General features: G+C 30.8%; 1 protein-coding gene across 2 annotated transcripts in view; it reads right to left on the bottom strand.

The window, feature by feature from the left end:
- LOC145288037 (protein O-linked-mannose beta-1,2-N-acetylglucosaminyltransferase 1-like) overlaps nt 1–26,876 on the bottom strand; it is a 185,293-nt gene that overhangs the window by 43,199 nt on the left and 115,218 nt on the right. For both annotated transcript variants that reach the window (XM_080136052.1, XM_080136053.1), the window contains exons 3-9: nt 22,718–22,814; nt 19,930–20,051; nt 12,753–12,818; nt 6,456–6,569; nt 4,213–4,330; nt 2,740–2,838; nt 560–687 (exon numbers count right to left, since the gene is read on the bottom strand). In XM_080136052.1, coding sequence (XP_079992178.1) covers nt 560–687; nt 2,740–2,838; nt 4,213–4,330; nt 6,456–6,569; nt 12,753–12,818; nt 19,930–20,051; nt 22,718–22,814 — 744 coding nt within the window. The remainder of the gene's footprint in view (nt 1–559; nt 688–2,739; nt 2,839–4,212; nt 4,331–6,455; nt 6,570–12,752; nt 12,819–19,929; nt 20,052–22,717; nt 22,815–26,876) is intronic.

Raw genomic sequence — 26,876 nt, 5'->3', positions numbered from 1 at the left:
CAAAACGTATTTTGATTTGTAATAACAAAAATAAAACAAATACTTATTAATAAATATTTATTACAAAATGTATTTTGATTTGTAATAACAAAAATAAAACAAATACTTATTAATAAATATTTATTACAAAATGTATTTTGATTTGTAATAACAAAAATAAAACAAATACTTATTAATAAATATTTATTACAAAATGTATTTTGATTTGTAATAACAAAAATAAAACAAATACTTATTAATAAATATTTATTACAAAATGTATTTTGATTTGTAATAACAAAAATAAAACAAATACTTATTAATAAATATTTATTACAAAATGTATTTTGATTTGTAATAACAAAAATAAAACAAATACTTATTAATAAATATTTATTACAAAATGTATTTTGATTTGTAATAACAAAAATAAAACAAATACTTATTGATAAATATTTATTACAAAATGTATTTTGATTTGTAATAACAAAAATAAAACAAATACTTATTAATAAATATTTATTACAAAACGTATTTTGATTTGTAATAATGATAAAAAAAAAAAAACAGATTCACATACTGGAGACGGATAGAATATGATAGGGGCAGGATCATCACATTGGCACACGCTGCCGTAACCTTCCACCTTGGAACAGAATGCTTTCCTTCGGTCATTTATTGCACTGCTTGGCCAATGGCATTCACTCGCTTTAAAAGAGAGAAAAAATAACAATATGAATATGTCAAGATTATATTATATATATATATATATATATATATATATATATATATATATATACATACATACACACACACACACACGTTTTTTGTTTTATTTGGGACACCACCTCATTCGCACATGATTTTGTTGTTGGTTAGAGAAAAAAGGAAAGGACTGCTGTTGCTTATATGAAAAGGGAATGTTTTCATTGTGTGAAAAAAAAAAGTAATCATGCTCAAGTGTGTTTTCTTTTCAACTCTAAATAATTTAAGTGACTGAAATAGGAATTAATTGCTTAAATACAATATTAAGTCATTAAATAACTTTTTACTTCAACATTACAATAATGAATTATTACTTAATGAATCAACATTGCAATAATGAATTATTACTTAATAAATCAACATTGCAATAATGAATTATTACTTAATGAATCAACATTACAATAATGAATTATTACTTAATGAATCAACATTGCAATAATGAATTATTACTTAATAAATCAATATTGCAATAATGAATTATTACTTAATAAATCAACATTAGAATAATGAATTATTACTTAATAAATCAACATTACAATAATGAATTATTACTTAATGAATCAACATTGCAATAACTATAGAACAATCTCAAGTCATGATCACATGAATAAATCAGCTTCTGTTGTCTAATTACATTTATTGTCAAAATTAAAAAATAATTTGTAAAATAAAAAAGCATTAAAACTGAAAAGGAATAATGGCTTCAAGAACGTAGTTTGTGATTTCACCCTTCCCAGAGCAAGTTAACATTGACAAATAATTTAGCACCAACTGAACACACATCAGCTTCGAAATGAAAGCACTGGAAGAATCTGTGAAAAGAGTTAATATCAATGACCAATATGTTGCCTTCCATCGATTTATAAAGCAAATGTGTTGAGAGCTATTCTTGTAAAAGAAATATGATCCAAAACATGACGGCAAAAGAACTAATTGTCATAGGGATGAAGAAAAGCATCAAAATTAAATGTGTCGCTTTTTTGTCAGATTGCATCTGCATATGGTTGTATGTATGAGGAGTAATTAATATTAGCTCCCCAAGCGCAAATGAATGAAAGAAGCAGAAATGTAACGCAGATGTTAATGCTGTGCTATCTTTTTTCCAAACTTTCTCAACAAAAAATCTTACATTAATACATAGTCGCTGACTTGAGAATGTATTATTTGTACTTAGGGCACCAAAAAAGCATTTTAATCGCACAGATGTAGTTGGAAGTAGTCTCATGCATGATCACTATTTTTTGCTTCTTTTGATAAATATTTTTCTGGAGGCCAGTTTTGTATGAAAAATGTAATTTCTGTTTTGCATGAGATTTTTCAATGTGACTTGTGTTTTCGCACACATCATTGGTCATTTAATATTACAAGATTGGGATGTCAATCCTATAGATTTAATAATTATTCATCTCAGTAGTATCCAGTTTAATATGACATTACATTTTAAAAAAGAAGCCAAAAGTCAAAAAGATGCCCAGACAATGTTGGTTTGGGTGTTTTGTTTCACATCTCAACCCTTTTCGAGATATTTAATGCCAAATCAAGTAATTTAGGAAAAAAGTTTTATGCTTCAAGTTCTTTATATCTGTTAATAATATGAGTGTTGGGACGATTAATCGGAATCGGAAATTGGAAAAATCGGAATATTTGATGGTATCGGAAAAATTTTTACTGATTTTCAGATGACAAATCGATTCTTTTAACATGCGTGTTTCTACAGTAATCCTAGAAAAATACAGTTAGTTAAAAATTTAGAGATTTATAAAGAATAGGAATCGGTAATTGTATCGGAATCGGGAAAAATATTTGAATCATCCCATCAATAAATAATATATAATATTTATTATGATGCTTGGTTTGGTTGTTTTGTAGAAGAAAATTTATTTTTGACTTTGCAGAACATGACTGAGTTTTGAAAAAAGAAAAAAAAAATAATCAGACAAAGCAAGGGAGGTAGAATTAACAGTAGATAAAAAAGGGAGAAGGAGGGAAACTTACATTCAGCTGGCATCAAAGGTATGGCGGCAGTTAAGGTGACTTTCTCTCCCCAAGTGGACAGGTCAGCAGACTTGCTAAAGGCTTCAGCAATTTTTTCACCTGTAGACATCAACACAACTGTTATTATTTGATCTTTTTTTATTTTTATTAATGAAATATTTTTAATTGATTTTGAAAATTTTTAAAGGAATTCGCAAATACCCTTTCCTTTCCTCTTGAAAATGTTTAACTTTATTTTAATGAAATTTAAACCATTTTTTACAAGATGCGAAAGGATGTTAATTTTTTTAAATTTTAGCAAATTTTCTTCATTTTAAAAACCCATAATTGAAGTTGAACTTTTTTTTTTTTTTTAAATTTAAATTTAATTTAATTTTTAATTTAACCTAAAATTTATAGAAGTTTCTGAAAAGAATTTTGAGTGCTTATACAGTATGGGGCATAGTTGAAAATGGCATTTCAAATAAAACTTATTCAGCATATTGATCAAAATAAGTATCTTCACCAAAATTTTTTTTAATTCTTGAGTAAAAGTTTAATTAAACATAAAAATCAGTTTTTATATTTTGTTAATCTGCCATTGATTATTACTGATTTATCTCCCCTGCTTCGTGCATATTTCCACTTTTATCACTGGCGAATCGAAAAAATACAAAAATTGATTTTTATTTTTAATTAGCGAGGGGTACCCGGAGTTGCCCGGGTGTTTGGAGGTGTGTGTGGAAACTCCCGGGGAGGGGGGGGGGGTTAAAAAAAAAAAAGTAAGTATGAGGATCGAACCCAAACCCTTGAGGCAAAGTTGTAAATTAAAGTATGAAAAAAAAAAAAAATATGACGTTAACCATTGCCCCACCGTGACATGCTAATGGAAACACGTTTGAATTTATTTAATTACTTGGATTTAGCAGGTGCCCGTTTTAATGAGGTCAAGTTTGACTGCGGGATAGTATTTACTGCTGAACGCTCCCCTCCCCAAGATGTTATAGGAAAAAGACTAACCCACATGCAGCGAGCGACAAATGTTGAATATTTATCTTCCCAAAATCGGGCAAATTAAATAGACAGGCGAGCTTCGTTGTTAACTGTGAGATATTACGATTTATATGTGATATAAAAAGTTTTAAAAAGTTGCGAACCGACCGACTGCTTCTCTGAAAGAAGCCTTTTGTAGACACACAGAAAAAGCGAACACACATACATACATACATTTTCGCTTTTATATTTATAGATTAAACTTCTACTTGATAATTTTTCATAATTTTTTATGAGAATACTTATTTTTGCATGATAAATAAGTATACTGAAGAATTTTTACTTGGAATGCAATTTTCATGTTAACTACATTGTACAAGAGCCAATTTTTTTTCTGAAATTTTTTTTTATTAAAAAAGACATTAACATTTTCTTTTCCCATCCTTTAAGTTGACGATTACTTCAACGTTGCATGCTATTCTACGCAAAAAAAAAAGTTACCCTTTTTGACAGTGATGAAAGCCCACATATCTCTCCAGTTTAGAGATTCTGCCTTCTCACTCCCCAGTTGTTTCAAAACTGTACGTGCTGTCTGCTTTAGTTGGAATGATCCTTCATCCTGAAAACAAAAACAAAAAAAATATATTATCACTTTTAGAAAAACAAAGTTTTCACTGCAATTTTGGAGATGAGGATTGATTTTTTAAGATTATAGTCAGACAATTGGCATCTTGGGTTTGAGTGTTGTGACATTTTAGGAGCTGTCAAAGATATTATGTTCTCACAGATTAAGACCGATTTAAAAGCTAAAATAAAATTCAAACAAATCCATAAAACACCAAAATGATTAAAAAGCAAAAATGTAAGGCTGGACAAATTTGAATCCAAGTAAATTATAAAAAAGAAAATCATCAAAAAGACTTTAAGCTGGGATCAAGGTGTAATATCTGTTCTGCCCCTAATGGGAGAGAAATCATTCTCAACTAGGACAATTTTTATTTTTGTCCCATCTTGTTGGGGAACTGGATATTTACCCCCTCTCCTTTCAGAGTTTCATAGCAAGGTTTGGTTATTAAGAATAAAAGAAACTGGATCTTTTTAAAGAACAAATAGCAAATAATAAATAAAAATAAAAACAATAAAATAATTGGTAATAAGTTCATGATATAAAAGGCAAATGCGGCGTGCGCATTTTTGTATGTCCAAGAAAAGCTTTTTTGTCAGGCTTCTAGTATGTCTTAGAACTTTTTATATACCCCCTACCTCATAATATGTACGATTTACGAATACGTGTCACGTCTAGATTTATTTGCATACACTTTTACTTTTTCTTGCTATTTCGGCTGGCCTCGTATGTGTTGGGCTTTTTTGTAAAAAAACGAGACTAAATCTTAAGCGAAAGTGTGTTTCTCGGCCTCATGCCGGAAACGTCCAGAAAGCAATCAGTTTTTGATCAATGCTTATATCAGACAATTGCTATTCAATTGGACACACACCCTTTTTATAGGGAGCTGGTCCCACCCCCCTCCCCTCAACATCTGGGGAAACAACCAACCAAAGTTGGGGAACGAAAATCAAGAACACTGAGTTAACTGCGGGATTTCTATTTGACCTTATTAAATTCGTGCACCTGTCAATTTGTGTAAACAAACCCAAAAAAAAACTGTCTTGCAGTAAAAGTTAACTGCACGATTTCTATGGCGTGATATCTGATCTCATTTTTTAATACGTAAATAAATTCAAACGTTTTTCTGTAACTCTCCCTTGCTGGCTGAGCGGGTAAACATGTCATGTTTTTTTCATACTTTCTTTTTTCCACTTTCACCTCAAGGCTCCTGGTTCAATCCTACCTACCTATGAAAACTTTTTTTTTTATCTCCCCCCCCCCCAAACACACAGCTACAAACACCCAGGCAACGCCGGGTACCCCTGCTAGTAAGTTTATAAAGTTATTTATATTAGGTTCCTCTTAGTCTGTCTGTCCATTCCAGTTTTTCTTAGAAAGTACTCGGCTGATCTACCTGGAATTTTGTATGAACATTTTTTATAATAAAGTGCAAAAAGCTAAGTATTATGGTATTCATTCGATGCACAGTTAGGGATTAATATGGATTAGTATTTAACGCAAAAATAAGCACAAATGTAACAATATTCTAACTCAACAGGATATAACTTCTGTTGTCTTGAGACAGAAAGTCTAGTGTTTAAGTATTTATCACCTCTAAAAAAAGGGAAAATCAATGTAAACATTGAGGGGAAACAAAGGATCTCTTGAAAAAAAGACTGAAAAAAGAAAAAAAAAATTACATTTTTACTTCCCCTGAAATGACTGTTTATTTTAAAAAGTGGATTTGTTTTTGAAAGATGTAACTGACACTTAGCTTTGACATATGGCTTAGATTAACATTTTTCCTCTCACGTCTAAATGCTGCCAAGTAGGCAACAATAAGGAATGATGGCAATCAGGATGCACAAAAAAGTTCAGACAAATATCAACTATAAGGGGGGGAAAAAAAGTGTTAAAAAATCAATATTAAGCATTTTCTTCATTGGTGATGCCAATAATTTGCAAACCATAGTAAGCAGCCAGAAGTAAAATTAATCTAAAAGAAACACAAACTTTACTTAAAAATATCACATAAACAGGATTTTCAAGTTTACAAAAAAAAAGAAAAAAAAAGAAAAAAGATTTTTGCTTTCTGAATTTAGAAAAAAAAAAGACAGAATTTTAGTGAAGGACTTACTTTAATAGCAAAAATGATTATTCGGCCATTGGTGACCATGTTAAGAAAGAGGACCATGGCTTCATCTTCTTGTTTACTGTAAGTGTCAAATGCACGCTTAGCCATAACACTCGCCTAAAAAAAAAAAACAGAAAAGAAACAAATGTATGTGTGTGTGTGTATATATATATATATATATATATAGGGTGGAACGATAAAGTTGTTGTCCTAAAGAAAACAACACTAGAGCTTTATTTTAAAACTTATTGAAAAAATTAATTCAGGCAACTTAATAAAGTAATAGAGCTAACATCTATTCAATGTAGCCGCCCTCAGCCTCAGTCACCGCCTTAATACAGGTTCGGAACTGCAAGTATGCCTTTTCCACAAGCGCTGGCGGGAGCTCGGCAAATACTCTGTAAATGGCAGCAATCAGGCTGACTTTGGTATTGTGGGAGGTCATGTTGGTGATGTTCTTAATGTATGACCAAACAAAGTAGTCAAGCAGGTTCAGGTCTGGGGGAGGTGGGGCCAGTGAGAGAATGGTACAAAGTTGAAGTACTCCTTCTGAAGTCAAACCTGGGTCTCTGGACTTGTGGGTCAGTGCAGAGTCCTGCTGTCATACCCAGGGTCTGCCAGCAGACACCTGATTGCACCAAGGGATCACCACACTATTCAGCACATCCAGGTACAGTTTGTTGTTGACTTTCAAGCCAACTTCAAAGATGTGGAGTGGCATGATGTGGCCCTAACCCAAACCACACCAAAGACCCTAACTCTGGCCAGAAACTTTGTTTTCATTACCCTGGGCATGTCCCTGTTATTCATAGCAATCCAGTGATGCATTTTGAGGGTGCTGGAAATGGTCCTGTTGTCATAAGTTGGATCAATAGAGAACATGAGTTGTACAGCGACGCATCTCCGATCTCACTTATTGAACATTGTGTCACTTTCAGATATGATAGAAAGCTCCTATCGCTCTTGGGATCTGTACACAACTGGCTGACCAACTATTAGATGGTCTACAACAAAAAAAGAAAACCGGTTTTCATCAAATGGAAACGAAATCTCATTTTTTTCTAGCGTGACAATTTTATCATTCCACCCTGTATATCAGCATTTTTATAATGAATGATGCTTTAGTTAAGGGAGAAACCATGGTGTTTATTCAGATTGGCCCTTATAGCAGTATTTTAAATTAAAGAAAATACAGAAATGTCTGTATGATGTACATACCAGTCACAGGACGGAGATGAAAAATTTTTAAAAAACACATAATTTGGTCAAGTAGTTTTATTTTTATTCAAGAAAGTCATATTTTACTGTTTCAATAAAGGTGAAAAAAATGAAATCAATGAATTGGTGGACAAGAACAAACACCTTTAATTCAATGATGAAAAAGATGATAATGAAAACTCAAAATAATCATTGCTTACCTCCCCTTATTATGTTCTCTAAAGAAATATGGCCTCATTTGTCACTTATCGGTAAAAAACAAATTGTTTTTTTATAAAAAAAGAAAAAAATCTACATGGTCAATTTTTGGAATATAAAATCTTCATTCCGTGACAAGTACATGCAATATGAAAGTTTTTCTTTATTTTTGTTTATCGATATAAGTGCCAATCTGAATAAGCACCAAAATCAAAATAAAAGACAAGTGTACATAGAAAAAAATTTTTTTTAATCATATTTAGATCTTTCCATGATAGGACACCTAGTGACATCGTTGACTATTCTTGATTGAAATATATTCTATTTGAAGTTTTCTTTTATGAGAAGAGGAGTAGCATTCTTTATGTCATAGAAAGACATTCACCAATGCTTTGTGTCTATATAACTGTTGAATCAGCTTAAAAAGAAAAATAATCCAAACGAAAACAAATCAAAGCGAAAAAAAAATCAAAACGAAAAAAAAAAAAAAATGAAATAAGAAAACGAACAAAAAAAAAATGAAATAAGAAAACGAAAAAAAAAAAAATGAAATAAGAAAACGAAAAAAAAAAAAAATGAAATAAGAAAACGAAAAAAAAAATCTGACTCATTGTTTTGCTGTTTAGTCTCAATCTAGTCATTGGTCTTTACACTTCCTAAAATACAAGCGCCATTTAATACTAATCAACAAAAGTCATAATTCATATTGTTTGGATTATTTGGACAACCGCTCTCATCTTCTGCATTATTTTTACGTTTCAGCTGATGTAATCTTCGATCTTCTTTAGATGTATCTTGTTAAACTCTGAGATCTTTCTGTCAAACTTGGAAATCTGCACGGAATTTCAAACAGAACTCTTTATTTAATCCACGAGGATAGCATGCTCTTGTTCTGTCAGCCATGATCGAGTAAAAGTCTTAATTTGCACTTGTATTCTGAGTATCACTTGCACTGAGGATTGAACCTTCAACCTCCAAAAGAGCGTCATATACAAGCGAATTGCAATCATACTTGGTAAAATTCAAATTGTTCTTTTTTATCAACTGTGAACAAACACAGCACACATTTTGAATACAGCTTTCTTATGAACAAATGCAAAATTGTGAATACACTGCTTTATGATATCTTCATCTCATACAATTTCAATACACAATTAGCCAAAGCAATTTTGTCAACTTTTTAAAAAATGTTTTCTAGGTTAACAAATTTGGGCAATGTAAAAGCGTTCAGCATCATTTATGCCTATACAACTGCATTTAAAATCAGCATACCACTTTTTGATACTTTTGGTGTTTCAAAGCCATCCCTTTGCTTGAGCAGTATTTTTATCCATCAGAAAGCAATTCTTTATCAACACACAAAATTTTTTTTTAATTTTCATTTTCAAAATTTGCATCAGTAATTTCCCTTAAATAATTATAATTTGTACACTTGATTGGGTTTAAATTTTGACATATTCATGTTGAAGGTTAGTACGTTATAAACATTATGTGGATTTTTTTAATAGACATGTCATTTATATGGCAAGCCCAGGACTTATTGAGTGTTGTGTTATGTGAATTACACATTAATTTTATCTTCTATAAGTCAATTATTTATTGAAATAAATGTAATAGAGTTTTAAAAAAAAAAAAAAAAAAGAACAATGTTTTTAAACATGTTTTTAAATACTTTAACTACAAAATTAAATCCATCATAATGCATTTCAGTTTCTTTGATATCAAGTCAGTCATGTTAATTTGTTTAATAGTTGAAAAACAAAAAAGAATAAATTACTTCATGACCCATTGAAATTTTAAAGGAATTTAGAAGAATTTAAACTATCGAATAGAAAGCAATTTCTGACTTTAAAATTCTTAGCAAATTCTGTATTAAAAGATTGACGATTTTGAAAGTTATTTACATCCAACAATTTTATAAACAGAGATTAAAACATTACCTTAACAAAATTATTTCTAACTTTGCAACAATTTGGTTCAATTAATAATTTAATAACCAAATGATACCATAATAATAATTAAACTTAACATTCAAATTCCAATAAAAAAGAAATAATTTGGTAACACAAAAAAAGCATAAATTAAAAAAAAATTAAAATTCTAATTCAAATAAAAATGAAAGTAAAGAAACTACTTGGCAATGTAGACAAGTAGGGGCAATATAATGAATATATAATGTTGTTGCGTTGTTCAATTTCACTCATATTCTAACATTATTCTCCGGATTAATATTTTTAGTTAAAAGATCTTAGCAATTTACTAAAATGAACATTATAATTTTTATTTTATTCATAATTAATAATGAATAGAATTTTGGTGCTTCTTTGTTATGATAATAAAATATTGAATTTCAAGTAAAACTAATGGTATCTACTTAACCGTCATATCGCAATAATAGACACATCCAAAAATTATGGAAAATGATAAGGTAGATAATTAATTATTAATTAAAACAGTTTTCAAAGACAATTAGAGAAAATTGAGTCTTGCTAAATTGGCCTAAGATTTTCAAAGTTATCAGAAAATAATTTCCTCCCTTGTTACAATTCTAACTCTCCAGTTTATTTATTTTTTTTTTTTTTTTTACCAAAACTCAATTTTTCGTTAATTGTTTTCAAAAACTACTTTCATTGATAATTAATTTTCTAGCTTATTATTTTTCATAATTTTTGCAGTTAATTTTGTCAGTCCAAGGTTGTTTGATTCTAACACTGATAGCAATGTGATCTGCAAGTGAAGAATTCTCCTACCAAATAAAGCCACAACTCCAGTTCAAAAAGGTTTATTTTTCAAAGGTTACAAGGTGCCTCAATAAATTTTGAGACATTTTTCATACGGACACTTATTGATAGTATATGCATGAAACTCTAGTCCTCTTTGAAGTAATTTCTTCCGTCTGCACTGCACTTGTCAAACTGTTCCCAAAACTTCTGGAAGACCCCATGGAAATCCTCTTATGTGAGCATGTCAATGATCCTCATCTCAGACTCTTTCATCTCCTTACTTGTCTCATAATGACAGCCTTTTTCATCTTCTCAATTGCCTCATAATGACAACCTCTAAGATTTTCGTTAAGCTTAGGGAATAACCAAAAGTCACGGAGAGCAAGGTCTAGACTATAGGGAGGGTGAGGAACTGTCTTGATGCCCATTTTGGTCATAACGTCTTTTTTCTGATCTTCTCTAAGCACCCTTGCAACAAACTTCACGCAAATCTTCCGCATCTTCAGTTCCTTGCGAATAATTGTGTGTACAGTTCCCACACTGACATCTAACTGTGCACTTATTGTCTCTATAGACACACGACAGTTCTTATGCATGAAAATCTTTATTTGGCCTATCAACTATGGTGTTCTGACTTTCTCACAAACTCCCTGACTTCCTTAAAACAGAATTTTATTGCATATTGTTCTTCTAAAGTGTCCTCACATCCAGATTGCATTTTTGAAATTCACCAACTGTGACAATCAGGCTTTAATAAGGTGCATTCCAATTCTTGTTGTAGCTGTTCATTTAATAACATACTCAATTTTCAAAAGTGCACGACAATTTTAAATGTCCATACAAAAAAGTTTGAAAACTGATTGAAGGCACATCATACATTGTCAAATGAGAGATTTTTTTCGGAATCAAAACAAAAATCGCAGGACCTATTTTGTTTGGAGAGATACGCAGACCCAACTCCTTTCAGTCTCCAGAAAACTAAACCGCCTCTGTGACACTCAAAGAGCCAAGAATAACTGATCTCTTCAGCCCATCTCCTTGAATATATGTATTTTGCACCAGAAATTTTCGAGGTGCAGTCTTTTTCTCAGTCATCCCCATTCAGTCATTCAGATATCCACTGGAGATAATGACTAGCCAGTACCTACTACTCAAAAAAGACCATCTGCACACAATCTTGAACATTATATTTTCAGAGTCTGTATCTCTCAGCATGAACCACCATTTAAGGAAAGACATTTTTTTTTTTTTTTTCAAAGAGAAATTCTAGGTGGCCCAATATAAAGTCAAAGTAAATTTCCCGTCTGAACATCTCTCATTTGCAGCAAGTTATTTGCACCGATCGTAAACATGCAACCGCATCGTGCATGTTTACGCAAATCATTAATTATTTATTCTTCTTTAAACTAGAATGAAAGAACGGTAATATAAAAATATACACTGATGCATAGAAATTTAATCGTTTATTCAATATCTAGATTACATCAATTAGAGGTGTAGGATAAGTAAACTCTTTATACCTAGGTATTTTGAAGCCTAATGCTTCTCATCAGAAAAGGGAGAAGATGTTAGGTAACATAATAGAAATGCAACGTCTAACGAAAACTACATTGGGAGCGAGAGGAAAAAGGTAATAAATTGAAACTATGGAGGGAGGAAGATAGGAGAATTACAGTAATTAATGTGATACAGGAAGAAAATTGTTGATACCACATTGTGGATATAAGTAATATGTAAAGTGGTTGCGTAGTTTGCTATGGTAGGTTATAGGGTATATATTCAATGTATGTGTTCATATGCGGAGATGTGCCTTTACTATCGAGAAAAGAATAGAAGAGAATAAAGGTAGATGCTCTGATGATCATATGGAGTTATAGGGTATAAATAGAAATGGGGTTTTCTTGAAATAGAGGGCTGATGTTAAGTCTGTATATATTAAAAAGAGTATTCAAATTGCAAACAAAGTATACATAATAAAAGAATAAAAAATAAAAAGGTAAAATAAATTAAAAATTGAACAGTCAAAAACAAGGAATAAAAAAGTATAAAGTTATAAAAAATACAAAAGATATAAAAATAAAATAAAAAGTAAAAATACAACAAAAAGAAAAGATTTTTTTTTAGCCATAGAAGATTTGAAGAATTCAGTAAAATTACTTACAGTGGCTTGATTTAAGACGATTACATGAATGCCACGGTTTTTCTCAACTTCTTCATCATGCAAAACCTGAAACAAAGATTTCACATAATTTCTAATGATATCAATATACAAAATAATTTTCAAATACATATACATATATTTCCTCTCTATTTAATGACAAAAATTTGGCACATATCCAGAATCTCTCTGGGGAGGGGATATTCTGGACAAGCATAAAAATTTTCTTCATTTAAGATTAAACTATTATTTGTTATACAATACCGCCCCCCTCCCCCATGAGGCTATGCATATTATTCTGCTCCTCTTTCTTATGGTTTAGAGTTGAAGCTGTTGTCTCAATACCTTTCTCTCATATATGCCCATCCACTACTGAAGAAATAGATGACCCCCATTTTCACTTAAAATATGCAGGGTGTTCCAAAAGTCTTGGGCACATTTCAAGTTCTCATATCTGCTTAAATATGAATAGTAGTAAGATGAAAGTGGTGCCATTTTAAGGCTAAATTCATTAAGATTTTTGTAATTTTGCTATTGATTTTTTTCATTTCATTTCTTTTCAGATCTAGTAATGATGTTCACTCAACCAGAAAATGCATTTTGTGTGCAAAAACTAAATCATGGACACTTGTTCAACATGCATTTTGAAAAAAGTTTTGGAAAACAGCCACCAGATAGGAAGTCTATAGTGAGATGGCATGGTCTATGTGGTGCTTCGTGGATGAGCTGAAAGTCTGAATAACAGAAGCTGTTGAAGCCATTGACAACACAATGCTGGGACGTGTTTGTCAACAATTGGACTATTGGTTTGATGTGTGTCATGTGAATAATGGTGCTCACATCTTTGCACTTTACATGAAAAACTTGATTACAAACTTTCTGACTATACCAGATGCGTTTTTATATCCTTAATAGTTCTCGAGATATTCAACGTCCAAATGTGTCCAATACTTTTGAAAGACATTGTATTTTATTTAACTTAACAGTGTGGATGTACATTTCCCCTAACCATATGAATTGCTTTTCACCAGATTATTCACATAGGAATCTAAAGAAGTATTTATCAAGCAGAATCTTACAGTATATTATTTTCTCATTTAGCAACTGTAATATCACTTCAAAATGTATCCTACGTCATATTGAAGATGTAAAGAATTGAAACATGGCCAGTGAGGGTTGAGGACATGCATTGCATGGAGAGAATGATACAATGGATGTGTAGTGAGCTTTGAAAACAAGCTTAGATCTAATGATTTTAGGTGGATTCAATCTAAACAGTATAATGTGATGATAAAGGGAAGTGGAACATGGCCAGTGAGGGTTGAGGACATGTGTTGTATGGAGAGAACTGATATGAGAATGATATAATGGGTGTTAATGTGAGTTTTAAAGACAGGCTTAGGTCTGATGGCCTCAGAAGATTAAATCTGAACAGTATAGGACAATGTGTTCAGTAAGGAAACTTTGTAAGAATAAATGAGAATTCTTAGATTAGATGTTGAACAGCTAAAATAGCAGGGCTAGTTGAAAGGGAAAGGCCAAAGAAAACATGCAAGGAAGTGATAAGGAATGACTTTAGGGAAAGAGGTGTGAATAGAGACCTGGTCAGAGATAAATTAGTTTGAAAATAAGTTTTTGAAACCGTCCAACACATAGTAGCATATAAAATGGACATTCAAAAAATGAGAATTTAACCATTATGGTGTTGGATATAAATACTGCTTGTCTACAACATCTGGGAAAATTTTAAACTATCAAATAACTTGATTTTGAACAGGTCTTGAAGCCAACCCCACTCACCCTGCTCCTTTTTTTCTATTAAAAAAAGCATGGGCGTGATTAATGGTTCTTATATGCTGACATAATTATCAAGACAAGCTCTCTCCCACTTGCAAAAAAAAAAAAAGCTTGTAATTCTACAAATTATACTAACCCTGATGATTTCATTTTATTAAGATAAGAGAACAAGAGTTCTTTATTCAAAATTATCCCAGGTTAAAGATGAGAAGAATCTTTCCTTATTTGAAGTTATTTTATTTTAGATGTAGAAACGTAATAGCAAAAAAAAAAAAAATGTAAATTTTGAATTTTTCAGGGGGGGGGGGGATAAGATAATCAAAATTTACCGTTATGTTTTTTTTTTTTTTTTTTAATTTTTTTTTTTGTTAGGAATTTCAAGTTAAATTAATTTTTAATGGTAGGCATGTTTATTAAATTGTTGGATGAAAGTACAAAATAGGTAACCATGCCCCCAACCTTCTCCATCTCCCCATGTTTAGAATGAGTAAAATGCATCTTCCTTTTTTGGACATAGTATAGTGATCGTTAGTGGTAAAAATTGGGTAGAATTTTATTAAGTGGGACAGCTCAACAAAAATTTGTTTGCATTGGACTTGAAGACAACCATATTGTAGTCAGCTAGAAAGCATGCCAGCGAAACAGAGTTCCACAGGTGGACAGTTCTAGGAGAGAAGCTTTGTTCAGCTCCTACACAAAAAATTTCTCCTTCATGGAAAGAGTACAGAAAATGAAAATATACTGCATTTTCCAATATTGCTTCATTAACATTTCATATTTTTGTACATTATGGCCCCATCCCATTTCATTTTATGAAATCTAAAAATATATTATGCTCCCTCTGAATTTTAACATTATATATATTGAAATAATATTTATTTAATGTTTACTGTGAATTCATAAATAAGCAATTCAATATTGTTGTTTGAAAAAAAAAAAAATACAATTTCTTATTTATATATTTATATATATATATATATATATATATATATATATATATATATAGTATCTACTAAACTATAAAGAAAAAACATTCTAGAAAATAATTTTTTAAAGATTTAAATGATTTACATTCGATTTTTCCAAAATGTTCAGTTTTAAACATAGAATTTGGATAAAAGGCTTCCTATTTTTTTCTAATTATTAAATTTTATTATTCATATTTTACACTTTTGCTACATCCATAAATAAACAATGCCTATAAACAGTTTCGTAAAATATACAGTCACTGATTCTATGGCAAGCATTGGAGGTCCCTAATGATCACTTCATACAAAAGAATACAATTTCATTAATTTACAGGACTCAAATAAGAATTAGTATCGAAATAAAGCAAATTATATTTTGGGGTATTGTCATGGCTTGCAATAAGCCACAAAGAAAACAGAACAACGGAATAGAGTTTAAACAATGTATTACTGGAACAACAACGTAAAAAGGTTACAACTGAAAAGAGTAGTAAAAGTCACCGAGCAGGCGAGGGTCGCTCTGGTGTTTAATCCACACCTGGGATCAAAAGGTCTATGGTTTATATAATGGATAGAACAGTCCATTTGGAGGGTGATTTCTCCACAACAGGTATGTACATGTAAACACAAATAAATTAATTTTAACCTTTTACATTCATTAAAAAATACTTCATATTTTGTTAGCATTCTTTTATATTCCCCCGAACAATATCAGGAAACGAGGCCTGTTAGTATACGTAGAAAACAAGAAAAATTGATGATGCAAATAAAAATTGAATAAATTGCAATATTTATTAATCCATCAGAAATTCAAACAAGGAATTATAATAAAGAAAATCTTTAATCCACGCGTTTTCAAAAAGAGAAAATTTTCATTAGAATGTAAACTCTTTTTTTCTTTTTTTTTTTTTTTTTTTTTTTTTTAACACAGTGATCACCACTTATCAAGGCCCGGAAGCCACTCAGGGATAAGGGTTATTGCAAGTACATTACGTTAGTGTGGAGATTTGATGAAGTGTTTACTTAAGGGGGTGGTTCATTAGGAATTTGTTAACGTTGGACTTGAACACATCCAAGTTGTAGTCCGGTGGGAAGCAGGCAGATGGAACAGAGTTCCACAGGCGTGCAGTTCTAAGAAAGAAGCTTGTTCATGGAATCCGCGTTTTGATTTAGGCACAGATATAGAGTGGGGGAAATTTTTCACAGTGGATTCAGCTAGACGGGTGTTTTTCGTGAAAGATTGGCGAGGGGGGACCAGAGATTGGAGTTCAGACGAGCACCTGCCATGGAAATAGCGATAAAACAAGGATAGGCTCGCAACGTCTCTTCTGTGGGAGAGAGGTTGCAGGGTAGAGAAAAGGGCATCCCCCACTAAGCCACGAAGTCTATTTTGTACTCTGTCAAGGCAGGATAGGCTGTTTTTAGCAGCTACTGCCCAGATATGGCAACAGTATTCCATCCTAGTAAAAATGTATCGCTGAGTAGCATAAATATATTAAAATTTGTGAACTAAAAGACATTTTTCATTAGAATTAAATAGAATTTTAAAAAAATCAAAGTAATAATTCAATTAATTAATCAATCAATTTATTAATTAACTGTCTTCTACAATGTCCATAAGGAGGAATCTGTAGTCTAAATGGATTATATTGAAATAAAAAAATAACAGCTAAATTTGAGCATATTAAATAATCAATGAAGTTGTACTCCTATCATTTTAATTCTCTCTCTCTCTCTCTCTCTCTCTCTCTCTCTCTGTGCCCCTCCCAGTCTAAATATAAGTCAGTGCATAAGTAAGCTTCAGTGAATCCGCTCTGCTCACTGACCCCATGCTGTTAAAAGACTGACACTTTGAGTTAGGGTTGAAATCGATAAACTCAAAAATCACGCAGACTTAACACTGTCCAGAAACTTGTGAAGTACCAGAGTGTATAATCTTTCAAATATTTAGTGTTACTTTATCAAAAAAAAAATAAATAAATAAAAAAAAAAAGTCATCAAAGTGTAATGCTTTCTTTCTTTTAGTTTGAAATGACCATTGCTCCACAGAGATACAAACTTTTGTGACTAGTGCCGGACAATTTGCCCTTTTAATCTTTGCACAATGTGGAGGAAGTGGTGTTACCTTGTAACACCCAAGGGTTTCACCAAAGTAACCACCAGATACTGAATGACCAAATTTGGTAATGTCACTCACTTGATATCAATGAAGGGGTAGATATATATATATATATATATATATATATATATATATATATATATATATATATATATATACTAGACTACCCATGACTCCTTGGGTCAGTATGTTATATTAGCTATGGAATTCATGTATGAGCGTGACACTTGTGATGTAAAGAAAATTTTTTTTTTTGACATAACAGAAACATTTCTATGAAAGTATATTAAAATGAAAAATCACGGACGGATAACTCAAACATGAAAACAAAAAATCTTCCCTATTGGTGTAAAGTTACCTATTTTTCCGAATAATCGCTCAAAAATCCAAAATTAAACATGATTTTCCTATGAATCGAACGCCGAAGAAAGTCATTTAGCAGCAAAAACGCACATGAACCTACCGATGAAAAATATAAGACTGAAAAACCCATATTGGAATCCTTCAACCAAGTTATAGAAACTTAAAATCTAAAAAAAAAATAATTCATAAAACTTGAAGCAAAAAAATAAAACCTAAATAAATAAAATAAAATAAAACTAATATTGAAACAGATTAGTAAATGTGTCAACAAATTCATCGTTCTCACACAACTATTTTGTATCTAGAAATGTAAACAAAAAATAAAAAAGAAGGAAGGAAAAGGGACGGATAGAGAGTAGTAGTAGTAGTAGTCTTGGCTTTACTACAATTGTTCTTATGTTTGTCAACGGGTTAAAGTTGTTTAGTTGCAAGAAAATAGCGACAGTATAGTTGTAATAAAGAATAGTTGCAAAACACTCCCACTCTTCCCATGTTAAATAATAATTTTGAAATAATTATGTTAATATTTCAGTGCGCAGGTCAAAATCTGCAAAAGAAGCGATTTGTGTTTATTTGTTTACATTGTTATGGGTTAATGTTTATGCATGCATGCGCAACTGGATGTCGTAAACCGGAAAGTTGGTTACATCACTCGTTACAAGGTCATTTGAGTTTTTTATATATATGTTTGCAAGTAAGCATATAATCTTCTATGATATAAATCTCACCTGTCTGTTAATGTGTATGTGCGTGAATGTATGTATGTTTGTATGTCTAGCTAAAACTTTCATTAGCCACATCAGACTGGGTCGAAACTGGTACCATCTGAAAGACCAATCCCTAATAATATCTGAAAATTAGAAAAAATATTAATTCTGTGGCGATCAACTGAACCATTTCTTGTAAGGAGGGGTCACTTTTTGTGTCGAGATTTTAGCAAACAGAATGTATCTTTAAAAAATGTTATTTTGAAGGGTCAGGATGTCATAAGTTGTCATGACCATGACAGCTAGCACGTTAGGTTTTTTTTTTTCCCTTCTTTCCCTCTTTCACATTTCAGATTTGAGCTGTAGCTAATTTTTTTTTTTTTTTTTTTTTAGTCACATGTACTATTTTGATTGAAAGTAAAGTTGTTTGGATTCATTTATTTGGGGGGGGGGGGGCAGCACATGGGCAAAAAAAGTGTTTCTCTTAATATCCCTTCTGCCGAAATATCTGGTGGGGAAGTTGTCACCTACTTTTTTGGGGCGATTTCATTTTTGAAATTGTTGTAGAGGTATCGATGAAAGCGCTTAATATCCTTAGTACAGCAGCTGGGTCCAAACCAAACTTCATATCCACCCGGACAACGCCGGGTATACATGCTAGTAATATATATAAAACCAATATATTTACATAAACTTAGGTATGTGTATATGTTTGTATGTATAGGATTTACTCCTAAACTAATTAACTGATCATTATGAATTCTGGAACACAGCTGCTAGGCATAAGGGTTCCAAATATGGGTTGCAGTTAGTTTAATTTAGTTTTCTACAAAGGAGGTAAAAATGGTGCAAAAGCCTTTGAGAAAAATTCAAATGTCTCTGATTTTTGTGAAATTTCAACAATAAATATTGGACACTAATAAATATTCTCAAAATTAAAATTTTTAAGTATTTGAAATTGTTTTAGAGTGCATAATAAGCACTTCTTGAACATGTTCAAACTATCTGTCCAAGAGAAAGGCATCCGGAGAACATTTTAATCACAGTTATGAAAAGTAAACAATATGAATTGTCTTCTGGTCTCTATAATCAACAACATCATGCATTCATAAGTTGCTTTCCTTCATCAACAAATTTACCTTCCAAAGATAAATTGTACTTTTAGATACACAATAATGAATTCAACAAAAGCTAAAATTTACTCTTTAAAAAGAATGAAAACTTACGGCCGTTCCATCTACGGAAACACTGACTGAATCTTTGCTGGAAACAACGATTACGGACAGTGTCTTTCCAAGTCTCTCCTTCCCCTTCTGTGCGTTTTCACGGAAAGCAGTGCTCACTCCAGCTGCAAAAGAAAAAATTTTATTTTGCAATTTAAAAAAATAAAGAGGAAAAATGGGAACAAAAGAGAAAAAATGCCAATAGTCTATGCTGACTGACATTTTCTTATGATTTTCTTTAACAATAATTTTCTTAATACAAATTGTTTGAAGAATGCCAGACAATAAACTATGTGCTATTAAGTAGGTCTACAACATTTTTTTTTTTTTTTTACTTCAATTTATCAGAAATCAAGTGTTAGTCCTTTTGGAGACTTGATTTCTATATGAGAAATATTCTGTTAAAGTTCTTTATATCTCAAATGTTATTTTTATAAAGAAATGAACATTAATTTCCCTCTCCACAACTGGACAGTTAATTGTGTTATAGTATTTCTTTCTTGTGGTTTGTGGTTTATCAAAAGTTATTAGATGCCATAAAATCTCACATTTTTATAATAAAGTTGTACCAGATTCCAAGACCAGAATTCAACTACTCTAATGAACTTAGTGCTATTACTATAGGTAATATCACTTTGAGAAGGTGTACATTCGTCGCATAAGTCAGTGTGATGTAGCCATACCAAGGGGATTTTATTTGAATACTATGTTACTTTGAATATATGGTCAGCATTTATTTGTAAGGGGAAACAATCCTCATGTCAGGTTGTCTTAACAAACCCCTGCACAGAGAGACCAGAGACAGTCACGGATAGTGTCTAGTAGGTATTCAACATATGCATGATAGAATATGCGAGAATCTGTCCTCCTTCAACTGGGAGTGGTAACAGTTTCAGTGGCTAAGGCAATACTGCCCCACATAATGCCATCAAACAGACTATTATTAAGAAAAAAAAAGCAAAAAAAAAAAAATGTATGGTTGTCTTTGAAGTTTACTATTGGGTCATTAAATTCTTAGCTTGCTTGGAATTTCTCCACAAAATTGATTCTCAGCGATAGGATGCTGAACATTGTGGATATAATAATCCAGATTCATAATCCCATCATTTAATTTATATTTTCCAATAGAAAATTATGTTGTTCATACTTGCCTTATGGAAATGTAAAACTCAAAAGGCATTAAATTTAATCTAAAGTCATCATCATTTGACTTCAATCTTCTCACAAGCAGTGGTCATTTTCTTATCCTCTTTTACTCTGATTAGCTAATCTTGGATCTTTCACGTGGATGCCCTCTTCACCACCACCTATTTCTACCCAGGGATCACAATTTTTGTATATTTTTTAATCCACCCACTACGACAGTTTACATGATCTTAACAGTTGAATACAAGTATTTTTAATTTTTAGTAGAGAGATGTTATAGGAATTATCTCAGATTTTGCAAACCATAACATTTTAACTTTTCTCCAGTTGAAATTTATCTCCAATTCTAATTGGATCCAACATTCACTATCATGCAACACAGAACACAAACATTTGTTTGTCTCTTATGTCAAATAGGTGCGCATAGCAAACATATTTGATAATGTTAAATTATTCTTAATACTCAAAACAGAAAAATGTGAAAATATAAGTGTTTAAGAACTGCAACATAATTTTGGTTACAGAAATGAAAGCACAAAATAATTAAACAAATAAATCTACAAAGATAGACAAAATGGATTAAGTAGAAAAATAGTTTGAAAAAAATAGTTTGAAAAATACTTCAAAGAGTGTCTGAAAGTGGTTTGAATTAGAAAGGCAATAAATGAAAGCAAAGTAAGAAAAACGTTTTAAATCTCTGAATTGCTATAAAATAACAAAAAATGAGTGAGCAAATCTAATATTCATGCTTAAACCAGACTATTACTATATGAAAAGGTGTTCCACCTCTCTGCTTCCGTCATTTAATCATGTCATGATTCCAAAAAGTTTTCCTGATTCCAATACAATTACCAATTCTCTTCTAAATTCCCAATTCCAATTCTTTTTAAATTTCTACCCGCAGTTGTTCTTTGCATATAAGAGGGTCAGAGAACCGCAAAAACCCATATAATATGTGCACATTTTTTTTTGTAAATGTAAAAATACACTTATGGGTGTGACCTATAGATTTTAGTTTTACTAATAGTTTATAATCTATAAATATTTACTATTTCATCATTAATATGAGTTGTGGAAAATTAAGTTTTAAACAAAATCAAAGAAATAAAAACAATGAAAAAAAATCATTTTGAGCATTGAAAAATAAGCACAAATTTTTCCAATTCTGATTTCCCAAAAAGTCAGTTTTTCGATTCCAAATTCCGATTAATCATTCCAACACTCCTCTATATATTCTTGCTAGTTATGTAAAGAAATGGAGAGAAGAAATGTAACCAAGCTTGAAATTTATTTTAAAATTTAATAAAAACATATCTGTAAAATTGGAATGGATATTGAAAAATTATATATTTTTATTAATAAAATTGAAATAAAATTTATATTTAAAGTCATTCTTGTTTTCTATTTTAATGGACAATCAAACAATTTATTTTACCTTAGTGGTATGACATCACATCTGTGTGTATTATAAGGTTGTTAATATATAAGCATTATTGGGATAGACATCTTCCAGTCAAGATCATATGAGCTCTCAAAATGGTTTCTATACAAATTTGCTTATGACAACAGAGGCAAAAGAACAGTTTTCTGTCGTATCACAAAGGAAGCATCAACAATAAATTGTAGAAAAATAGCATATACTTACAAAGTTTAGCATAGTCATCCTGCTGTTTCTTGCCAGTGTCAAGTAAAAATGTAATGTTGATGACGACTGTGATAAACAGCACTATTACCAGGCTCACCTGAAGAGATACAAGTAAAACATGTTGAAATCAAGTTATTAGATGCCATAAAATCTCACATTTTTATAATAAAGTTGTACTTTCCGTCTGCCTGTTTACATATACCTTGTACGGTTTTGGAGATAGACCCTCATAACCATGCATATTCTTAAACTATATTACCCATGATACTTGGATAAGTATATTTCATTTTGATTAAAGAAAGTACAGCATTATCATGAGTGTTCAACATTCATACTCGATATATAAAAAATACACTTTGTTATATTTTATTTATCATTATCAAAATTAAAAAAAAAAACACAACAGAAATGTTAATAAAGGGTTTATGGCTTGAATAGGGGTCTGTCTTTATTGATTTCAGGAAAAAGTGGTTGTCCCTATAAATTTATTTCATTAATGTCATTTTACTTAGGTTCCGCCTTCCCCCTCTTGCTTCAATGTTGAATACATTCTTAGGACACACCCTTTAAAAATTGAATGTTATAAAATGTAAAAAAAATAATAATAAATTGTAATATGATGTCATAGGTTGGGTACAAAAAGATGGTGTTTCTCATTCAATTTTCCAGGAAATGCAAGTTTTTCTTTTATGTTTATGAAATAGTGCATTTCTATTTTTAAATTAATTATTTTGGTGGAGTTCTCCATATTAAATCAAAAAAATATATAGATTGGCTTTTCCCAATATTTCAATGATGAAGAACAAAATGCAATGATTACAGAAAAAAGATTTTTCTTATCTTTTAACATATAAAGTTATCATACCAGATTTTCAAATTAAGACTCAAATAGCAATCCATCTGACATATTGATACTTGATTAGGTTTAGTTTTCATTTTTTTCCCCTCTTTCATTAGAGAGCTACAGACAAGCATACTTTATTTTGCCATCAGCTTTTTTTATGAAAATAATTATTCCAGCTGCGAAAACTTTTAAAGTGGATGCATTTTCCACTATTCAACAATTATTCTAAACAATTAAAGTAATATAACGCACAACATGATTACTTTTCTTTAATGTAAATAATATAAACATTTACACAAACGTTTCACAATTTACCGATTTTTATACTTTTCGCTAAGAAAGAAAGAGAACATAGTAAGACAACCAGATGTAGTTTGCAATGTGGCAAACAGTTGCAAAAGGAATTTTTACCAAAATCTTTATTAATAAACTAGCAACGGTACATACCTGGTTTTACCAGGGTGTTGGCCATAGACAGAATGTTATATTGTTTTAGTAAATATAACTAATAAAAAAATACTTATTTACCATATAAAATTTAATAGGTGATTTTTTTTTTAACATTGAAACTAGTTAAATTACTATGTACTTAAGTGTATCCAAATAAAGACTACAATTTTTAAGAAAACCTTTGTGTATTTCATAAAATGTAAACCAGATGAGAAAAAATATGGAACAGATGTGTGAAATCATTCAGTAAGAACTTGAGTACTTTTCGTTTTGTGATTACAAAATACAATTTGAAACAAAATATTGACATAATACCTAATTATATATGCAGAACCGATTTTTAAGTTGATACTTAAGCCTAAAAAATACTTACAACTTTCTTACAGCCATCATCATGACCAGGTTTAATAATGACAAAGGGCCAATTAAGTAATAGTTACCTTGTAGCATTTGATACATATTTTACAGAGAGAAAAAGAAAAAAATTACATCAAGGTGATACAAGAAATATATAGGTCTATTATAATAGTCAGATTTCAATCGGTTATTTTTTAATTTGGAAACAGACGAATCTCACAGATAAGGAAGACATTTTTTATAGCATGAATAGACTAGCCAAATTAATTAAGAGTAGGAAACTAGATCTAATATCTGTAACATTTTTTTGTTCTTGAGATTAAGGGAGGTAGTGTTTGATCAACACTGCTGGGGAGCCATGATTTAATATACTGTTTTGTTTTGAAAGTTAATGCAGCGATTGTAGGTGATTAAATGACTTACTGACTAAATAGCTTTCTAATGAATGATAAAAAATATAAAAAGTAAACAATTTTTTTTATATAATTTTAAAGGTCCAAAACTTCCAAGACTATATATATATATATATATATATATATATATATATATATGTACCTAATCAGTATTAGCCTTGAATTCATTGAAATCCATGTCTTTTTTTTTTGTTTTATTTTATTTGTTAGATATAGTATGTACGTAATGAAAAAAAAGTTTGAATTCCTTTTTCATTATGCAAATAACATTGATTGAAAAATTTCGTATTTCACTCATGAGTATATGATCAAGATTATATGATTACTTGACCGCTTGGAGAAGACGATGGTGCACATAAATGAACCTTGCTTTTATCTTAATTATTAAGAGAAGAGGAAGGAATATGCGAATGAAAAGAGCCCACAGTATGCTTCTCTCTTTCTTTCACTGCTCTCCCTTGTGTAGCCAATAATGGATGAAGGATTTAATGTAGAATTCACCCCTTCTTGAATCAAAGGTGGGGGTCCGAAAAAAAGGATATAATAAAATAATAATAAAAAAGAATAAGCAACTTTAGGGTAGAGTACACTAATTCCATGGTATACTTTTAAAGGACTTTTAATAAGTTAGTTAAATACAATTTTGGGAAGTGTTCACTTTGGGTGAGCGACCTCTCTTAGGAAAATTTGGACTTGTTTATTAACCGAACTTGAAGACAAAAATTATTATTCATCCTCTAACGTGGAATTAACAAAGGCCAATGGGATATCAACATATCTCCAAGTTAACTAAAGACATCGCTATCATCTCTATATACATTTATTTGCATATTGGCCAAAGGACGGTTTCTCATTTTATGTTGACATACATAAATTCATACCTCGTTTTAAACAATAAAACATATCTTCTAGTGCACCTCTTCAATAACCACTTTCTAAAATAAAACTTTCTGTTTAATACATTTTTACTTTGTGCATTGTATTTTGTGTTTTTGTTAACTGATTCTGCCTGACAGACGACTCTCCTAGTCAATAAAACATTGTTACTGACATAGTTGTAAAAAGGGCCAAAAATATAAAACATCTTTAGTCACAAAAACGGATTATGACACGAGACAGGAACAAATATTGATGCCATATATGTCTGCTGGCAATCAACCCACAAGATAACTTTATAAATACATTTTTTATCTTTATTAAAAATATCAGAAAAATCTCTTGTGTCTGTGTTTGTCAACTAAATATAACTTTTATAAATGCATAGAATTATTTTTTTTGTTGGGAATTATTTGGAGGATTAATTTCTGACCTGTATAGTAAAGGCAAAAACTTCTTTACTTTTTTTTTTTTTTTCACACGGTGGTCACCACTTATCAAGGCCTGGCAGCCACTCCGGGATAAGGGTTATTGCAAGTACAGTACGTTAGTGTAGAGATTTAATGAAGTGTTTACTTAAGAGGGTGGTTCATTAGGAATTGTTAACGTTGGACTTGAAGACATCCAGGTTGTAGTCAGGTGGAAAGCAGGCAGACGGAACAGAGTTCCATAGGCGTGCAGTTCTAAGAAAGAAGCTATAATATAGGATAAATGTAAATAAACTGAACAAAGTAAATCATTGCATTCAAACATATAATATTTTTTAAAAAATACAATAAAAGAGATACTTAGTCAGGATTCCAAAAAACGGTTGTTTTGGAAGGGTTTTCCTTTTTTCAGAAAGTCCGTTGTTAGAGGTGAGTTACTCTGTTAGCAGAGCATAGTTACTCTTCCTTTGTTTTTTTTTTGTTTAAGCAATTAACGCCGTCCAACATTTTTTAAAGTTCTCTTCGTTGCAGTTCTTTTTGTAAAGACTAACGCCGACTTTTACAGTCGCTCTTAAGTGTGCAAAAAAAATACTCACTTATGCAAATTAGAATATTTCCAACATTTTTTGACTATTAATTGAATGTTTAGTGAAACCAAAATTAAAATAAGGGAAAAGTAAAACAATTTTTTTACAATCTTATTTTAAAAAATAAAAATGTATCTTTTGAATTATTTTTCTCTAAAACATCCACCTGGTAATATATAATCAGACGGACAAATATGACTACAT

This window comes from Euprymna scolopes, chromosome 11, assembly GCF_053919585.1.
Source record: "Euprymna scolopes isolate OS-2025 chromosome 11, ASM5391958v1, whole genome shotgun sequence".
Taxonomy (NCBI): Eukaryota; Metazoa; Mollusca; class Cephalopoda; order Sepiida; family Sepiolidae; genus Euprymna; species Euprymna scolopes.
Note: the sequence above shows the minus strand (reverse complement) of the source record. Positions and strands in the feature narration are given on the sequence as shown.